At 40.7% G+C, this 20,767-nt stretch overlaps 1 protein-coding gene and 1 pseudogene across 3 annotated transcripts in view; one reads left to right on the forward strand and one right to left on the reverse strand.

The window, feature by feature from the left end:
• Positions 1–10,018, reverse strand: part of SAMD3 (sterile alpha motif domain containing 3) — a 31,421-nt gene extending 21,403 nt beyond the window's left edge. The window contains exons 1-4 of one of the 3 annotated variants that reach the window (XM_045189040.2): positions 9,926–10,018; positions 9,559–9,662; positions 8,709–8,898; positions 5,746–5,853 (exon numbers count right to left, since the gene is read on the reverse strand). In XM_045189040.2, the coding sequence (XP_045044975.2) occupies positions 5,746–5,853; positions 8,709–8,898; positions 9,559–9,637 (377 nt within the window). In that variant the 5' untranslated portion in view covers positions 9,638–9,662; positions 9,926–10,018. Of the gene's footprint in view, positions 1–5,745; positions 5,854–8,708; positions 8,899–9,558 lie in introns of all 3 variants that reach the window. The other 2 variants (XM_053914019.1, XM_045189039.2) reach the window with 2 other exon arrangements.
• A 3,083-nt stretch (positions 10,019–13,101) lies between these two features.
• On the forward strand, positions 13,102–13,682 carry LOC112297252 (U1 small nuclear ribonucleoprotein C-like; annotated as a pseudogene).
• The last annotated feature ends 7,085 nt before the right edge of the window (positions 13,683–20,767 follow it).

Consider the following 20,767-nt stretch of genomic DNA (forward strand, 5'->3'; position numbering starts at 1 on the left):
TCATTAATGCCAACCGAATTTCCCTAATTCTGCAACTCCTCCTTGCCTGGGTCCAAAGATACCCTCCACTGAACGAAGTATCAATTCTATCTTCGCCAATATTCCTCACTTCATTTGGGTCTAGTCAAAGTCGAAGGGAGTATATTTAATTCAATTTAGATGAGACCACAGAAAATATGTCATGCTTCTCTTCCTCCGTGTAATAAAAACCTGTCGATCACCTACTCTTTGTCATATGCTGCGAAGGTGAATCAGACTGGTTCCTCACAGCCCCCCGCCCCCACGCCCCAGAGCTCTGGATCTCTAGAGGACACAGCCGTGCAGGAAGGGAGGGGAGTAACCACACAACCAAGTGGAATGTGCACCGGTGGAAACGTGACGAGGCTGGCGCATGTCACCTTCTGTGCTGAATCTTCTGTGCGGGGTGACATGCACGCACGACTGAGCTGCGTGTGGGATAGCACCTGCAAACGGGACACCTCCAGTTGACGCACTGACGTCGGCCTTACTGAGCGGGCGTAGACAGATGGATAAGATCATTCCCTAGCATTTTGTAGCAGTAGCCAGACCCCCAAAATGTCATTAAAATAATTTTTAAACATGCATGAAGCCATGACTAATTTATAATTATGCCCAAAGGCAGAAGCAAAACATCTGCACACAACTATTAAAAGTTCAAGTGAAGTGTTTTTAAAGTGACAGGTAGGAAATCTCTACCTGCTTATTTGATCTCATGCTTTATTTGTATTAAAAGAGAAATGAAAAGTTTTAAATAGTGTAGATGAAAATAAAGACTAGTATTGCAAAAAAAAAATCTCTTCTCAGTGGATCACCAATACATGCTTCACATGAGACATTATAATTTTTCAAGAAAGGGCATGTAAGCAATTCAGTAGAGAGCACTGTGTCACAGCACCCTGGGGTGTCCCTGGGGTGTGAGACTCACCCATCCAGACACACACCCCTTTACTGGAGACTTTCCACGAGCCAAGTTCAGAGGAACATTTTGCCTCCAGAACCTGTTTCTACTTGTATACAAATAATCTGGATGGACAGCACATATTCACTTTAGGGAACATAGGAAAAGATATTGTAACAAGATGCTGACCTAGAGGTCTCCCAAAATGGAACCCCCCCCCTCCCCACAGCTATCGCTTGGGGGAGGGGGAAGCAGAGCAGGGCCATTGAGAGTTACCTTGAGTATCCAAAGAACTTGGCCTGTGTTTCAGTAATGTTATGCAGGTGTCCCTGCTCAGAACCAGGGAGATGGGTGCGACTCTAACCCATGCCGCCACGTAGCTGCAGGGGCTCTTTGCTCCTGTAGGAGAGCAGGAAGGTGGTTATCTCTGCATCACCGGACAGAGTTCGCCCAGACTAACAACGGCAGCTGAGAAAGGCAGAGGAAACTCCAGTGTCGGCAGACATAACCCAATGTAGGAGGAGTTGGAAATGGGGTTACGGAGGAAGATCCGCACCAGGATTTAAACCCGGGTGCGAGGACAACTGCTCCCTGTCTTAGCCATGCTGGAGCGCTGGACCCGGGTGGCTCGGAAGGAGGGGAGGAGATCCCTGAGTGGCACACCCTCTGTCTCTTCCTGAGCCACAAGGAGCTCTTAACCACACAGCTTAGAAAGGAGCCGGATGTAGCATCCATGTGAGGCTCTCTCTGGACCATGCGGCTTGGGAAGGAGAGGCCTCTTGACCATGTCGGCCCCCCACCAACCTACAGTGAGAATGTGTTTTTGAATTAAGTGAAGGAGCCTCATTAGCCAAGCACGGACAACTGGAAAAAACTGGAATACAGACGGGAATCTGTCCAGCTAAGCTACAGACTTCTCTTTGTTTTCCTTAGAGACAGTCCCTCTGACTGGCCTGGCTTGGCAAGGCAGGGCAGGACTGTGCATTTGTGGGTGTTTCTTTTGTTTTTAAAGGAAGTAAGATTTAATGGCAGAATTCTGCCATTATTCTAAACCTGCATAACTTTTGAATAAATAGTTCCTTTCCTTTTCATAAGGCTCTGGCATTGGGAATCACGGTTCTTATCGGCGGCGGGCCATAGAACCCAGTGGTTCTGTTACCATATCACAAGAATAATGACTGCTTTTTTGTTATATCATTTGGACTCAAGGACTACATGCGCTAGTCGGTGTTCCCATCCCAAGTTGTGCAGAGGCCACCTGGTAGGCATTTGGAAGAATCAGAATTCCAGCCCAGGTGTGTGGGACCCCAAAGCCAGCTCTTGATCCACCATCTCTTCCTGCCCCTGGAGAGCATTTGGCTTCATACAAACCCTGTAGCCAAACACCATCAGCTCTGTAGCCTGTTATGTGTGAGTGGCTTATAAACTCTAAAATTTAACTCTGTTAAAAAAGTGTATTTAATATGAATTGCATCAAAAGGTCTAAAGAGAAATTGATGCTATTCAAATATTTATCCTGCCCCAAGAAGATATATTGTTTTTCATTGGCTAACATATCCTCAGCTCAATATAAAAACTGTTCAGCCTCTCTGTGCCAGAGACTGCGCCAGATCTGTGCTTACAATGACAAAAAGGCATGGTCTTTGTCTTTGAGTTGCTTTCAGTCTAATGAGGGATGGCAGACTTTAAAGTCCTCAATTACATTGTCTAGTTTTACAAGTAAAGCAAAGATACCACATGCAGAAGACCGGGGTCCTTGCCTGGCCTGGAATGTCAATAGAAGCGCTTCAGAAAAAGGGACTTTGAGCAGAACCTTGAAGGATGAGCAAGTAGGTAAAAGGAAGGCAACAACATGCCAGCCAGGCTGAGGCCGCCAGGGCAGCCCTGAGGACAAGGGTAAATCTGTCCTCCTAGAGGCAGACCCGGGCAGCAAAACAGAGACCGAGATGGCTATCACCTGGCTCCACCCGAGGAGCGGCAGCTCCACCCTGGCCTCCCAGCACCAGTTCCTGGTGCTATGAAATCCTTTTCTTACAATAAACTCCCCTGTCCTAAGTTAAGAGTGGATTTGTGGTTCTTACACCCAAATATATGAAGTCGGGCCCATGAGTTCATTTTTAGACATGTTTAACTCTGAAGTGCTTGTGGATAGAGATGGGCAGCAGGTGGTCAAATGGGTTACAATTTGAAAGACAGGGCAGTATCGACTCTGGGTTCCAAACCCTCCAATTTCTCCTCATTTCTGAGACAGTCCTACTTTCTTCTCCCTCTCACTATGGACTGTGAACAAGGAGAAGTACCGTGAAGTACGAGGCTGTTCCTTTGTCTGTGTAAAAACACAGGAATAATAGCCCTGCCCTGCCAGTATCTCAGGACCATGCTGAGGATGGAATCCCATCAGAGGGCTTAGAAAAGAGACCTATGTGAATAGAAGGGGGCACCGCATCTCTCACTGGCAGCAGGAGGGAGAAGAAAGAAGCCCTAAGGAAAGAGGAAATCCCACGGGGAGCAGTGCGGTACACACACAGTGGCACCCTGAGTGCCCTCCACTCGCTTCCACTGAGCGCACGCTGGGCAGGCGTTATCCAATTTTTTATTGATTGATTTTAGAGAGAGAGGAAGAGAGAGAGAGAAAGAAAACACTGCTTTATTTACGCATTCGTTGGTTGACTCTCATATGTGCCTTGACCGGGGATTGAACCTGCAACTTTAGCATACTGGGACGATGCTCTAACCGACTGAGCTACCCAGCCAGGGCAGGCATTATCAATTTTTAATGCTTGCAGGAGAACCATGAGGAAAGTATCATTATTACTCACAGTGGTTCTCAGGCCACATCACTGGGACTAATTATTGTTTTTCCTGTCTCCATTCACACAAGAACACCTGTAGAAGGGACTTGCTCCCTTTGGAAGCTTTATGGTGGAAGGGGTAGTTGAGAACTCATAGTTTACCCTGCACACCTGGAGCCACACTAAAGGAAAGCACTCAGAATCTACAAGCACCCACGAGCAGAAAGGAAGTGGATGAAGCCACTAAAGAAATGCATTTACATTTTCCGAACCATAGTTCAGACCAGAATGAGAATGGAAATGATTCTCACCTAGGCTGTCACCTTCCACGTTCTTGTTCACCACCCCAAACAGGAGCCAATGGCGTGGAGGAAGATGAGCCCTAACACTGGGAGATCTTGAAGGGCTGGGCCTTGGTGCTCAGGGGTAAGAGTGCGAGGTCGAAGGTAATGGAGAACAGAGAGAACAGAGAGAACAGCCCAGACCAAAGCCCAGAAGCCCATTTTGCAAGAGCTCCTGATCAAAAGTGCAGCTCTTCCCTGCACTCTCGGGGAGCTGGGGCTTGAGGCTGATGTCTTTGGTTCCCTGAGCTAACACTACCACCCCTTCCAGGCCTCCGCCCGAGGGTGGTTAACCACATGGATGTGAGAGTGGCCCATTTAGGAAGAGTACAGAGAAGCCCCTAGACCTCCCTAAGTCTCAGTTTTACTCATTTATGAAAAAGACAAAATAATGTCCCCCTTGCAGGACTGCCGTGTGGACTAAATGAGATGATAATGCCAAGGATTTGTGAAAACTCCAAAATACCACACCCAGGCTTCTCTGGTACCCAATTATTCTCCTATGTGAGCTAGCACTTCTCCTTTCAATGGTAGACTTTTATGGAAAAGCATTTCCTCACCCGTTGGCTGAAAACATTATTATGAGTGGTGCATCAACCACACAGGCCCAGTGGCTGGGAAATGCCATGCAGGCTGCCCACCACGTTACCTATAATCACTCTCAGGACTGTCTGAACACCGCATTCCGGGGTCTGGTTCTCTAGGTCTGCAGTTCTCCTTTGTCCCAATGTAGCCCATATATTAAAATATTACATCGCTTAAATCCAGTGTAAGAGTACAGTAGTCCCGCCTATCTGCCGAGAATCCATTCCAAGACTCCCAGTGGATATCTGAAACCTTGGATAGTACCAAAGAAGGCCGTATACAGACTTTTTTTTTTCTTACATATACATATCTAGATTAAAGTTAAATTTATATATTAAGCACAGTGACAGATTCACAACATTAACTAGTAATAAGGTAGAACAATTACAAGTAAAATATGGGTTACTTGACCACAAGCACAGCAATACTGTGACAGTCGATCTACAGACTGAGAGGACCACTAAGTAACTAAGTAACTAAGAGACAGGTAGACAGCTGGACACTGGACAAAAGGATGATTTACATCCGAGGTAGGATGGAGAGGGATAATGCTCTGAGAACAGTGTGCGATTGAAAACTTATGAATTGTTTCTTTCTGGAATGTTTCGTTTACTATTTTTCAAGGGTAACTGAAACCATGGAAAGCAACACTGTGGGTCAGGGAGCATTATAATATAAGGGAATGTTTAGCAAAGCAGTGCCTCCATCAGGGCCAGTCAGGGTAAAACAACAACTACAAAATTCAAAACAAAAACAAAGGCTCCTCCAGAGGCATATGCTATAGGACATAATTCGCTGAATAAATTCTATCTTTGTGCCCACCGCCAATCACCCTGGGCAGTTCACAACAGCGGAAACCCTCTTTTTCCTCACTAATGTGTACTTGAAAGATGCATAATACAATCTCGAAACCTCACTTTTCCAACACAAAGATCAGAAAATTTACCTTTCACCTTTTATCAACTGTCTCCATCACTTGATTAAAAAATTACCTTCCAGGAAAATAAAAAGTCTCCACTTAGAAATACATTTAAATGCATGAAATCTCATTTTAAAAAAGACAAATACTATCATTTGGCTTTAAATGTTTAGAAGTTGGCAGCCGCACCTCTGTTTCAGTACTCTGTGGTCAATTAGTCCGTTATCAAGGTTTTCAGCTGGATGGAAAGTTAGCGTCCGCTCCCCATGGTTGGCTGGACTGGAGGACTGTTCGGCCCTGTCACCAAGAAAGACAAGGTAGGTCAGGGACTAGTCAGCAGGATCTCCAACCACTGACGTCACGGCAGGGCTGAGCGGGGTCAGCCCACAGTTAACACACCATCAACGTCCACTTCCAAGACCCACTTCAGAGCCCCAACCAAGGACTGAAAGGAGGACCCTCTGGGGTCATCTCCCTCAGTAGCTCACACATACCAGGAGGTGGACTGATGCCAGTTCACAAGGCTATTTTCACCAATCGGTCATACTTACAAGTAGTGGAAAGATAATCCTTTCCTTTATGAAATGATGGTATAATAGAATGTTACTTTTATTGGTTAATATTCTTATTTGGAAAAGAAAAACCCACCAGAGAGAGAGATAAACTCTGTCAGATCCCTTCTCCACTCGCTGTCATTCTAGGTGACCTTTTATCATCTGTGAGATCTTTTATCATCTGTGAGATCTCCCGATGTCAGAACCACACTCCACTCCCTTGTTCTCTGAGAGATGCACCTGAAGCCCAGAAGGAAAGTAACCTGCTCACCACCACAAGCTACTCAACAGCTTGATCTGTTTTTCAACTTCCTGCTCACTGATTTTTCTACCAACTTCAACAAGAACCAAAAAGCAAGTGCAAATACTTCTACCTATTATAGATTCCTAGCATTTGCCTAAGTCTGAATAGGATGCTAAAGTCCAGATGTGACCTACAAATCCTTTTCAAAACAGGGTACCAGTCAACCATTAGCCATTGAATGAAATATGCACTCAAGTTGAAATCCATCTGCACTCTCCCATCTAGAATGTCATTATAGACTGTACAAGGAGTCTGAAGCATCATTTATTCTATTTGCCTCATTTTACAGTCAAAACTAAGAAAAGTCCAGCAATTCTCCAAGGTTAGATGGGTAGCTAATACCAGAAGAGGGGGTTGAAATCAATTATTTTGATACCTAGCTTCAAGGTTCTTTCTACTACACTAGGTTTCCTACCTTTATTAAGCACTTCCTGGAATAATTTAATTAAATTGCATTTTCTCATCCTTCTATTATGATTCCCATGTGACAATATATTTGTCAAGTGACAATATATCTGACGATAAGCAAGTAAGCCGATAAGCACTTTAACCAAATATAACTAATAAGCCATTCTGTGATTGTGGTTTTGCACCAGAATAATTTAACCTGAATACAAAACAACACAATCCTTACAATGAGACACCTACTTACTGGATGGAGTAAAAAGCCCTCACTCCTAAATCTCTGGACAGCCCATGTTTCAAGTCTTGGCTACCTTTGTAAATGGCTTTCTTAACCAGGTCAGCAATGTGTAATATTTAACACAAGACTATTCTGGTCTGGGATTAGGGGAAGAGATTTTTCTTGAAGATTTTGATACTCCTCCTCGCATCAGTGTGAATTAACATGGATTAGGTACTGTATTACTTTTCACAGCCTACAGAAGAAGCAGCAGGAATGTCAATATTTAACATAATCACTCCAAGTCAGTGGTAGAACCAGGAATGCAGCCCAGATTTCCTGGCAGTCCAGTTGGTTCTCGTTTACTAGAGAACATTACAAACTGTTTTGCAGTGGAAACAAGGCTGTCTGTTTTCTTCCAAGTTGTGCTTAAGGCCATATCGAGATTCCAGTCCACTGAGGAGAACTTCCAGCTCAAAGCCCAAGCCATCCAAGAATGCCAGGAAACTACTTTGAGCTGTATTTGAAAGAGTTTCTCACCCTCCCATTGCCTGAAAGGAGTGGAAACATGCAATGGAAGCGTCATCAGAAATCACTTACGAAGAGTGGGCTTTTACACAGATATGTCAAAACAATGTTTAGGAGACATCCTTCAAATAAATCAGATGGCAGAATCTCCAGACCAACTGTGGACCATCCCTTCATGCCTACCCATCCACTCCATGACCCAAACATCCAAATATTCTAGAAATGAAATTATTTAATCCAGGTCTCTCCAACTTTATATTGCTTATCTGACAGCGAGACAGAAATATATACTAGTACAAATCCAATTTGAAAAAACTAAACACACAATGGATTTCAACAAACATCACAATCTTATTTTTAAAAACAATGAATAATTGGTCTGCAGCAATTATTTAACATTAGAAACCTTGCAAAAAGTCTCAGACTAGGGAAAGACCAAATCAGAATGCCTGAAATGATCCTGGAGCACAGATCTGTAAAATGAATATTTTAATTTTAAAATTCCTGTTACCATTCCTTTTCATTACAAAAGTCAGTGATAAAAAAACAAACTAATGAAAACTTCAAAGCCACCACAAATTTTTCTACATGATTTTTGTGGGATGCTATCATAGCATTTAGCATTCCAAGAAGACTCTTGAGAAATTAAAAGTCTTTATAGCAAAAATCTTTAGCAAATTATATTGTGAAGGCCTCTAGCAAACTGTATTGTATAGGCCTATAGAGAATATAAACGAGCTACTATAAGGAATCCTTTACTTAAACATACACATACATAAATAAATAGTTTAGGGGAATGCAAAGGAGCAGCAAAAACGCCTTTCCCAAACCCTGATTTTAAGCTCTAAGGGGCAGAGGTCCATTTCCACTCATGTTGTATGAGCGTTTCCACCGCTCATTACAGAGTTTTCTACAGAGGAACTCCTGGCTTACAGGACTATGCTAACAACTTGGAATTGGTGTTTAAAAAGTGGTGCATTAAAAAAAAATGTATCTTGATTCATAAGAGTTTGCAAAAAGTGTTCTTTAGGCAGCTGTTAAGAACACTGTACATACAAGCTAGCTGAAAATGGTCACAATTTTCAAAGAGGTTTGAACTGCACAGGGCAGGCATGGAAGATACAGAATGCATGAATGCACTTACTCCGGGGCTGCTGCTGCTTGCTTGACCTGGGCTGTTTCTCCAGAGCTTCCAGGGGACTTCAGTCCTTGACTCTTCTGCTTATATTTTTTAATTAAATCCATCAGAACAGCCTGGTGCCCAATTTTTTTTACCAGTTGCTGAACCATCCGATCATTAAGTGCTAGGAGAGCAGCCCCACTTACTTCTTCTTCTGGGAAAAAGAAAAAAAAAAAGTTTCTATAGGCCTGCCTGGGAAAGCACTGCAAACACACAACATGCAAGGAAGAAAACTATTTCTGGTGTTAAAAGGATCATTTAAACTTGTCCTCTGAGGTTATAAAATGTTATGTATTTGTAACAAAGACAGAACACAGATGTTGCACAATTCCAAATGCATGTCTGCTGCTAAAAAAAGTATAAAGTCACAGTAAAATCTTATTCCTTTCACATTATCGCCTCCTCCTTTCTGGTTCTTTCTAACAGGCATTGTTTTTTATAAGGAAAAGAAACCTCAGGAAATTATTTCTAATAGCACCTTGCCAGGCAATATTCCATACTTGTAAGTCCAGCACCGCACAAAAGAACTGCTGCATTATTTAAGGACAAAAGTAGTATCAAATAATATCAAATAATGTATTTTAAGTAACTCTTAAGACTTCATTTTGAGTTCTTTTTGGCATATTATATTCTCCTTTGAATGCTACATCAGTGCTCACAGCCACAGTCAGTCAAGAAATGCAAGCTCCTCACAGCAGTAACTCCACATCCACACTCGCATGCACAAGGCAACAAAAAGCAATTATCAACAACAAAGGACACTAAATATCGACGCTGCTCAATTAACATTTTTTAAAAAGTGTAAACAACTCACCTTGAAACCTATGAACTAGCTCTCCTAAGTTTTTCTCCACCAACCACCTGCAGACCTGGTTAACTGACCAAGCTTCCATTGCTGTGTCCTGGAAATAAATACACCTGCAGAATAAAAGGTCAGAGAAGGATGCTTTAATTTTTTCTTTCTGAATGTTGTTTTATTTCATTTTATTTTTTACCAATCGGCTCTTTAATTTCAGCTCCTTCCTTTGGCAGACTCTTTTTTTGACTCTCAGTCCTAAACTTCTTTGAAATTATTGTTTTCCGAATACATGTCTAAAAGTTGCCAATAAAACAAAAAACTCATTTTAAAAAGGAGAACAATTTGAACCTATTTTCTAGTCTCATTTCTCACATTTCTTCACCTTCTCCTACTTTTTTCCACAGGCAACCCTCAGCTTTACTAACAGACAGGCAGAGACTACGAGGTACCCAATCCTGTACCATTAACACCCAGGGTTTTTCACAAAGAAAAGAAAGGTGTGAAATTCACCACTACTAGGCTTATCAGGAAGTGGTTGACATTTACAAAAGGGGAGGGCAAGGGAGGAAGGCAGGAAGAATCAGATAAAAGCCTGACAAAGATACTTAGTAAACCCAGACTGGTTAACCCCTTGCTGCTCCCAAGTTGGAAAAGATATTGTAGCTGCTTCTGATTGCTCCTGGTTAGGAAGAGGGGGAGGTAGGGCCAAATTTCTCAGTCTTTCCTTTCTTCCAGTAAGAGTATATTCCATTCAGCTCTAGAACTTTATTAAACACCATTATGATTGTTAAAATCACTAGGGAAAACTAATAACAATGAGAAAAATGTTTTCTCATTTATCGAGAAAACACTTTTAAAAATTTAGTGGGGCAGACTCAAAATGGGAAAATAAATACATCAATAATCATAAGAGAAAGAAGCACATACATTGTTCAAAGTAATCTTCAAGTATTCAGTTACTCCACTATTATTCTCTAACCACTAAGAAAATTTAAAACAAGTATACCAATTTCTACAATTTTTCCTATTTTCCTTAGGCAGCTCATTCCCTTTATTTTTTATAATTCAATCCGAATTACTTTAATGCACTAGGGAGAAACTGAAAAAACTTAAAACATTTTGATATTACTTTCAACTTCATCTTTCAATCTAAATGATATAGATTTACTTGTAACACAGTGACTCTTCTTTAAAGACAGGAAAATCTACCCAGAGAAATTGAATCATAAGGAAAGATTAAGGTGTTTATTAGATCTTGCATTTAACTTTTATTGCTAGAAATTCTCAAAGTTAATATTGTATTCTTTCATTTCTGTGTATTTGAATTTCCACATCACAGACTGGTGGAGAAAGGGAAAAACATTTATCTTTCCTACTTGCCAATCTGAAAGAATAACAGCCTTCAAAAATCACTTCCTAGAAAACAAGTATAAATAAGCCACATTCTCATAAGTATTCACAAACGCCAAGTTGCAAAATGGAAAACAAAGGTTAAATACAGAAGAAGGCCTACCAGAATCACAGCCGTGGATGTAATCTGCCACTGCAGCAGTAGCCACAGAACTCCCCTCGGCTACACAGCAGAGGAGGGTGTGAAAAGTCATTATTTGCGAGGCTCTGGTGTAAATTAAAAATCACACCTTCCTGCCACACTTCTGGCTTCGTTGTGAAGAGTGGGGCTTAGGGGAAAAAAAAGAGAGAAAGAGAAAAGAACACAATTCTCTACACTCCAAGATTAAAAGGTATGCAGAGCAGGAGACTTCCCTGTAGGTATCAAAGGATAAAAGGAAATTTGAAAATAAAATGAGTGCTTGGAAACCCTCTCATACTTCTTATTTCCCAGATTTTTGCCTAATTCTACTACTGGGTAAAACAGGCCAGTTATCAAATTTTAATGTCATACAAACACAGTAAGATTTTTTTAAAGTCCTGCAGTTTCTGCCCATTTGTTTTTCCAAATATTTAAGAAAATAGTATCATTACCGAGATCATGTTACATCTTTAAGTAGCAAGCTTACAACTTCCTCTCACATGAATAATGGGTATGTTATTTATGATCTCATATATGATACAGGAATGAAAGATGTCAAATGAGATAAGACACACCCAGCAGCTTTACTGCATTTCCAGCAGATTCAGAATCATCTGAAAATATTCTGAAATGTGAGGACAAGTATAATCACAAAACATTTTAATACACAATAATAAAAATGATACAAATAATTAATAATAACATTATGTGTGAGTACTCCAGCCAAGCCATTCTCATTATTTGATTAACTTATACTTCAATTAAAAACCTTGTACAGAATATTAATGATTCTCATTTAATTAAAGCCAGGAAGAGCTACAATTTTAGCTAAAGCGGTCTAAGTATGGACAAATTTTATTAATACATTTGTTAAAACTCGGAAAGATAATAGTGCAAACAGCTCTAAGTGTGGTTTATAATCTTCAAGGCCAGTGTAGCTTACAGCAACATTGACCCCAAATAGGCATTTTTGAAGAAAATAGGAAAACACTGTCACTTTCCTGTTTGCATTTTTGGTTATATTTTCCTAGAGTCCAAAGGCTGAGACAACAGCAACAACAAAAATGTCTAAAAGCTTTGCCAGTGACACATGCCCTTTTCTGGATCAAGGGCTCATCTGGCCTCAGAAAGGACATCTCCTCATCTCCTCCGGTTAGAAATGCACGGGAGAGGCGGGAGGAGCCGCGGGACCTGATCCAAGTGCCTTTATCTGATGCTGCGCTTACTGGTGGGCTGAGTCAGATGGACTGAATCTCTGGGGGAGGCAAGAATGGGTTTTTTAGAAAGAAATAGCTAGGGGTTTGTGAGGGGATAAGGGAGGGGTTAGTCTCTTATTCTTCCGGGCGGGTGCCTGGGGGTTCCAGGATGTGAGCCGGGACTATAGGGTTAAGTAAAGGGCCAGGCTGGTACAGGAGGGTCAATCTGACCACAGGCCATTCTGGCTGGCGCCAGGTGTCTGCTGTGCGAGGTTGGGGAGAGTTTCGATAAAGCCTCGGGCTACCAAGAGAGTCAGGATAACTGAATCATGGGCAGTCCAGCGGGTTGGAAAGCTGGCCTGACTGGGTCATGAGCAGACTGGTGGGCTGGGAAACCGGCCTGACCCTTTCACCTACCATGGCTGTGCTTGAGGGAACAAGTCATTTAACAAAAATCAGATCCTGCTGATGAGAAAAAAAGGAAAATTGAGGTACAAAAGTAGGGTTCTGGCTGTAACATGAAGCAGTGTCCAGGCAGTTCCATTGGGCAGCATTGCTACAACAGGAAGCAATGACTCATGGTTCGCCAATGGAACCAGAACTCTCATCCACTTTGAACCACTGTTCATTCCAGTCATCAGCAGACCAGGAGGAAGGAAAACTGGAATAGTCACCTAGAATACCTTGCATACCTTCTTTATCAATGTAATTACTGCCTACATAGCTTGGAGGTAGGTGAATGAGGATACGCTAAAGTTCGAAGCTTTATCAAGACCATAGACAGTCCATAAGCAGAATATAATACAGAGTGAATTATGAAGCCTTCAGAACATGCCCAAGTTTTATTGTGACTACTGCGATACACATGTCACCCACGACTCTCCACCTGCGAGTGAGAAAGACACACTGCAGTGGGAGGAAACACACAGAGACTGTGAAAGACCGCTGTCAGAAATGGATGGAGGAGCAGGCTCAGAGCCTGACTGACAAAACAACCACAGTGCTTCAGCAAGGAGAGGTACCTCCTACTCCATTCTCTGCGCCTCCTCCTTCAGGCGCAATGATTCCACCTCCCCCCAGTCTTCCAGGTGCCTCTCGCCCTGGGATGATGCCAGCACCTCATATGGAGGGCCCTTCCATGATGTCAGTGATGGATCCTCCTCTTCCTGGGATGATGTCAGTGGGACCTGCCTGGAATGAGGCCACCTATGGGAGGGCACATGCCAGTGATGCCTGGGTCCCAAATGATGAGACCTCCTGCCTGTCCTGTGATGGTGCCCACTTGGCCAGGAATGACTCGACCCAGACAGATAAGGAGAGAGGGGAGCCTCTTTCTCTCATTTTTCCATGACTTGGTCTACTCCACCAGGAGATCATGGAGCTGTGACTCTGGATGTTTCCTAACAGCATGACAAGGAGGATTCCTTCCCTCTTCCTATCAAAGAGAGAATAGTTTTCGAGGGGAGTAGTAGGACAAAAAAAATTTTTCATTTGTATTGTGAAATGTGAAATAAAATTGTAAACTTTGTGAGCTAAAAACATATTCCTTTTTTTCTCCCTTCTGTTTGTTAATCACAAAGGGGATGAACTATTTCAGTTGTGTTTCTCTAGCTTGCTCTTTCTTCAGCATGCCCTCTGTTTGACATTCTTTTTCCTTCGCTATAGAGTGGGTCCCTCTGGGCATCCTGCCTTTGTTTAGTAAACTTCTTCTGTGCAAGACTCTGGTAAATATGCCACTTGTAAAGTTTTTGTTAATGGAAGTAACAAACAGCACAATTGGTTAATTTTTGACATAAAAAAAGTCAATTATGATGGGTGCTATAAAAAGCACTATGGGTTAGATGTTTCCCACTCACCTATGAATGAATCAATCTTGATTTGAATCTGAATGAAAGATGATTCAGTGTAGATAGTGAAGAAGCCAGAGGAAGTGGGATCAATAGAATGAACTAAAAGTAAAAAATAATAAGTAAGTAAGTAAGTGAATAAATAAATGAATAAACCTGCTATGTTTTGGGACCTGAAAGTGGACCGCAATGCCTAGAATGGTGCACAAAGGACAGGAAACAACTGTCGGCTGGGTCTGAAAGATCCGGATAACCTGCAATGCTGAGTTCAGAGTTTATAGATGTACTTAAGTTTGGGAGAGTCTCTGGACTGATCATATGTTCCATGCTTTAGAAAGATTAGTTATGCAGCTCTGCCAGATAAATGACAGGAAAGGGTGTTTTTTCTTGACATAAATTGTGTATGGGAAGGAAGAGTTTAACTTTTATTAAACATTCATATATGCACCAATTTTCCTTGATTGTAGAAAGATAGATGTTTACATTAATACCTCTAAAATTATGGAAATAAAACTTTCCATTTTTTCATACATCATAGGCAAAAAGGAAGTAAGGTCTACCATTACCGTAGATCAGGGGTGTCAAACTCATTTTCACCGGGGCCTTTCACTTTCACATCATCCTTGAGGTTGCCTTCAAAAGGCCAAATGTAGAGCTCCTTGCCCCTAGTTAAGGAGTAGTTACATTTACACAGTCCTAAAATTACATCTGGCCCTTTGAAGGCAACTGCGAGGCTGATGTGGCCCCCAGTGAAAGTGAGTTTGACACCCTTGCCATAGATAGTTAGCTAACTATTAATAAAAAGAGCAAAGGAAATTAGATATTGATGTTAATATACTGGGGAACATGAGCCTGATTGACCCACCAGGAAGCTACGTCTTCACGCCTCAAGAAATTACAGCATTTCTCCACCAAGTCAATTAACACTCCTCCCTTTCTTCTCATACTGGATTGTTGGGGGGCACAAAGGGAAGTGTTTGACCAAAGAGGTCCTTCAGTCTAACTAAGCAGTGTTGACCCATCCAAAGCCCACAAAAGCTTGGGAAGTTGATTGGTTCTTTTGATAAAGCACCTGGTCTGTCCCAAACCAAGCTAATATAATCCCAGAGAAACAAAGAACTAACTCTCTCTCTCTCTCTCTCCCCTCTCTTTCTCTTTATATTGCTTCGTGATGCACTAACCCTGTGTGCTCATGCATTCTCTCTCACCTGAGAATATACAACCATGTGGGTCTAGCAGCTACCAAGGCCTGTGGTGGACTGTATGAGCTCCAAAAGACTGAGCTTTAATACGAAGCAAAAACTATGGATGCTGGCTTTTATTTCAGCCTTGCTGAGGACATGGCTGGACTTTTCCACTGCAGGATGGAAGGACATGGGAAATTGGAAACCCAGAAGCAGATTTCCACCCGAATAATTATCTTGCTACACCACAATCTCCTGAGCATGGAATGCTTTCCTTGCAATCCCGTGGAAGAGTCTGATTTCCACCAACAACACCACATGAGGGAAACATACTGAAAGGGATTGTTAGTATTCATTAAGCTGAACAATATGAAATTGCCTTTTTTGTACATACTAAGCTTAGTAATTTCTTATGGTTGACCTAATTGATTAAAAGCCTAGTTTTGTGAAAACTACTAATTAGTCTTTGCTGGTTCTTTTTTAAAAGATTTTATTTATTTCACTTTAGAGAGAGGAAGAGAGGGAAACCTATGAGAGGAACATCAGTCAGAAGCCTCTTGCACGCCCCCAACTGGGAACCTGGTCTGCAACCCAGGCATGTGCCCTGACAGGGAATTGAACCAGCAACCCTCCCCCCTCCCCCCTGCCCCGTTCACAGGCCAGTGCTCAATCCACTGAGCCACATCAGCCAAGGCTGTTGGTTCCTTTTGTCCAGCAAAACTTATCAGGGCTTTTGTCATTTACACAGCCCCAAAGAAATTTGAGGGAGAAGAAAAGTGAGGAGTACAATAACAGGAACTAAAATTTTATATTTTTATTTATCTAAAAAAACTAAACAACAATTTATCTGGTAGGTTTAATAGCAACAAAAAATAACAATGATCCAGAGTCCAGGTTCTTCCGTGACTTTTGAGACAGAAACATCCAGGTTTTATGGCCTTTGAGACAAATTTAGGATACATCCCTGCCTCCACCTCTTTGACTAACAAGCTTATAGAGCAGCAGCTCGGACTGCTACCCTGAGGGCTCCTGCCAGAGGTGGTAACGGTAACTGAGTTGTGCTGTGTAACTGGGGAGCCTTGAGTCTGAAAATGTCAATTCTTTCAGAACCAATTTATAACTTCCAATTAGAATTCAAATGGGGTTGTATGTTTTTGCTTACTGTGGTACTACTGTTTATCTGAAGGACAAAATAGGCAAAAAAAAGATAGAAACACTTGTACTCCCAGATGTTCAAAAGTACTCTAAAATTATAACCAATATAAAAGCAAAAGACACAGATCATTAAAACAGAATAGAAACCTGGAATCAGAAATATGCACGTAGAAGTATTAAAAAAGATGTTGGTTCAAACTGGTGGTGAGAGAAGGGATTATTCAGCAAGGACACTACTACCTCACATCACCTATAAAATAAATTCTTCAGATGAGTTACATAATTAAACGTAAAACTAAACTGAAAAGTATTAAAATAACCTGAAATAAGATTTCAAAATAAAAAGTAAAGATTAATAATTTAATTACAAAAAAGCAAAAATATGTTTCTATGTATAATTATAAGAAATAAAATAATTCCTTAAAAAAATAAAAGATAAATTCACCATTAGAAAAATAAAAAGAGTCCATTTATGAACAAAATATCTAAAAATGTATAACATTCTTTGTAATAAAATAATTAAATATCATTTTGCTTTGTTCTATTGGAGAAGGTGAAAATTAACAAACAATCACAGGAGTACAAGTCTAACATTCTTTTCCACATTCCTAAGGGAAGTATAAACTGGTAGAACCTATTCTGTTATATTATTTCCATTTTGTAGATACCAAACTGAAGTTTACAAAACCAATTCACCTAAGGTCTCATAGCTTGTAAGGGAAAGAGTAGGTGTGGACCCCAGTCTGTCTAATTTTAAAGGATACTAATATCAATCAAAAATCATCAAACTCTTCCTATACTTGGACTCTCCAATGACGTTTCTCAGAATTTACTCTAAGGACAATAACAGAAATGAGCACAAATATAGCAATAGCAATAATACAACACAACAATAATAAGAATAGCAAAAAAATTGAACAAATTAAGTTTCCAGTGACAGCAACTGACTACCGAATTATGGTAATTTATATTTAAAATGGAATCTTATTCTGTGATTACAAGTTGTGTCTTAGAAAAACAACAATACAAAAAAATCATGAAATATGATTACAAGAAAATAAGTTTAAAATAATATGATTCAATTTTGTGGAAATGATAAAATACAAACAGAACTACATATAAGTATAGTACAAAGACTGGAAAAACATGTACCAAAAGGTGCTTCTGTGGAATTAAAGTATTTTGTTTTTTAATTTGTTAATCTCAAAACCTTCTTGATGAAAGAATTTTATTTTCAAAAAAGCTAGGATTTTTAGAGATGAAAACTAAAAAGGGATATTTAGGATCCTTGCCGAGAGGCCTTGGTCCATCATTTCTACACCAGAAAAGCACAAGAGAGAGCACTGCCAGATCCAGCCCACGGAAGTGGTTTTAGTGACTTTATGTCATTTCAAAAATGGAAGATTTCACTTATAAATCTGGAATCATGATCTCTCCTGAAAAATCAGAAATGCTAGCAACACAGAGTTCATATTTTTAAATAACAACAGGCTGAATAGCAGCCACCCCCTTGAAAGAAATGAAAGACACTCTCCGAGATGTACCTCAGGGTACGGGGAGCATAAAGGAGGTTTGAGATGGGCTGGATCTCAGACAGGTAACCTTCGTCCGTTCCCGGAGGAAAAAGGCCTCGAGAAGAGTAACAAATCCCCACGTGTGCATATGTGTACGTATATGTGCACAACAATATACCTTTGAATACACCTAATTCTTTATTAACATTTTTAACTCCTAGAAGAAATACCTACCAAAAAGAAAAAAACATTCCTCATGGCAAACTTAAGACAGAGATGATGATAATACGTGTATTAGAATTTAGGGATTAAATCACAAGTCATGGATTCAAAAGGGCTTTGTGTCTCAGAAAGCCCTGGGGTATAGGGGCTTTTGTCTTCTGGCAACTACATCCTTGAAGAAAAAGGCGCCAGCTGAGCTCAGCCGCTGGCTTAGTGTAGTTCTGGTTACACAGTGCAATGAGCTCGAGGTAGTGCAGGTGGGAACTGCTTACTTTTTAGCTCTGAATGATTGCAAGAACTTATGTTATTAAAATATTACAGTTATTAAACTGTTTCTTTGGAGCCACTCATCTGTCAGACACATGATAGTTGATTTCTGCATCCTCCTCTGAGGCTTAGCTGGTACAGTCAGGCTGGGCTCCCTTAATCTCTTACACCAAGTGTCTGCCTTTGTAGGCCAGTTCTGGGAACAGCAGACACAAGGTGATGGGGCTTCTGAACACAGTGTGACTCCGACTGCAGCTGGGAAGCGTGGGGATGAAACACGCACCGTTCCCCTACAAGACTGGTACAGGTTGAGAGACAAACCCCCATGCGTCTCTCAGCCCTGGGTTTTTCTGAAGACAGGACCGGGTGTCCAAACTTTTTGCTGATACAAAGCTACTCTTTTTTTAAAAATCAGCACAAAAGCATTATATACTGGTAGGCTAGAGTCTAATGCTAAGTTTGAGTGTGGGTATTTGAATATGTGTGTGAAAGAGAGGGGGAGAGAGAGAGAGAGAGAGAGAGAGAGAAGGGAGAAGGAAGAAGGGAGGAAGAGTAGGGGAATTCCAGGAAGAACCCAGTCTGGGTATCTTTCTATTAACTCTGGTGGAACTGAGTTAAGGACTCAAGGCTTGATATTAAAATTGCTATGAAATAATAAAAAACTGATGTCTTATACTCTTAATCTAAGTTGTATACCTGTGAACTGACATTTCTTTAAAAATTAAGTCATAGGTATTAAGAGTAATTTGAAGTAGCAAAACATGAAGTAGGTTCATCCATAGCATCTTAAGCTTGTTATGTTATGCTTGCATTTTGGTATTCATCAAAAAGAAATAAAAAATTGATTATAAACCTGTGTTTTCCCCAATGTAAGTTCTTTGAGGATGAGGACTGTTTCTTACCCACCTTTGTAGTTCTAGCACTTAGCACTACACCTGGCACAAAGTCAGCCATCAACTAATTATGAATAAATGAACTAGAGTTTCCTATTAAGTAAATGCATAGCTAATAAATAGCATAGCTAGTAACCTTCGTGACTAGCGAATGGTGAGTAAAACCACACATTCTAAGTAAATTGCACAACTCCCTATGAATTGCATAACTAGTAAGTGGAGAAGAAGCTCAAAACAAAACAGAGTCAGCAAACCTCACCACAGTCACAATTTTAATGGTTATGAAACAGACTTAACTGCAGACTCTGAAATGTAGGCAAGTTTCATAGCTGGATAAATGATTTTGTTCCAGTCATAATTCATATGACAAGTACCTGCTCCTACAGATATGTTTTACAATAAGTAGTGACATGTTTAGGAACTGAAGTTCAAAATAAAGAATGACTCTGGTAGTATATCTTACTCATGCAGTGTGATGCAGATCAGTGTTGATGAAATTGCTAAAGAAACCAGATTTATTTCTACCAAGTTCTCTGAAGACTTCCCAAGAACCTGGACGCCAAAGCTATTACTCTGCGCCCGTCAGAGGCACGGCATTATATTGGAATGCTGCACTTACAGCATTTGTATCACGACCCGAAGGACTTTCTGGTGGGAATGTTCAGCAGGCTGGGGGCAAGCAGGGACAGGGGCACAGGGACACTGCTGTGCTGCTCGAGCTGTGCCCAGGACAAGGCATCTGCGGTGCTCGTGGATTGCGTGTACCATCTTGGGACTCTGATTGCTCCTCCACATGTTTATTGAATAAATTGAATAAACAAACAAACCCAGTCATGGTTAAAGAAGCCATGATAAAGAAATACCGTTAAATGTTAAGACAGTAAGAAATATTTAAACTTGTTCAAGTAATCATAGCTGGGAAGTTCTGATAAGACTAAGTAGAACCTGGGGAAGATCTTCAGTGTCTTGTTCCTCATTCCAGCCTATAGCCATGACCTGCTCGAGAGCATACTTAATAACTTAGATAAGAAAATAAAGATTTCAAAGACCTTAAGATTTGTGTGCATATGCGTAGCATTTTTATTTTATTAATGACTTAGGGATAATAGTATCCTTATAGAAAATATGGAAAATATATAAAATAAAGAGAAAAATTTGTAAATCCCATAACATATATGTGTTAATATAGTTAAGACTATAGTTCACAGTTATTTTTATTTTTTACGTCTGTTTTTTCTCTTGGTGTCAGAAGAATTCCCCCAGGTCATTCAACTTTTTAAAGTATACATTTTAATGGCCAGCATTTCAACTTGTGGAAGTATAATTTCATTAACCCAGCTCAAATATTGAGTGTTTAAATTGTGTCATGGTTTTTTGTGTGTGTATGGTTATTTAAAATAATGTTACAATGAACG

The sequence above is a fragment of the Desmodus rotundus genome, chromosome 11 (assembly GCF_022682495.2).
Source record: "Desmodus rotundus isolate HL8 chromosome 11, HLdesRot8A.1, whole genome shotgun sequence".
In the NCBI taxonomy this organism is placed as follows: Eukaryota; Metazoa; Chordata; class Mammalia; order Chiroptera; family Phyllostomidae; genus Desmodus; species Desmodus rotundus.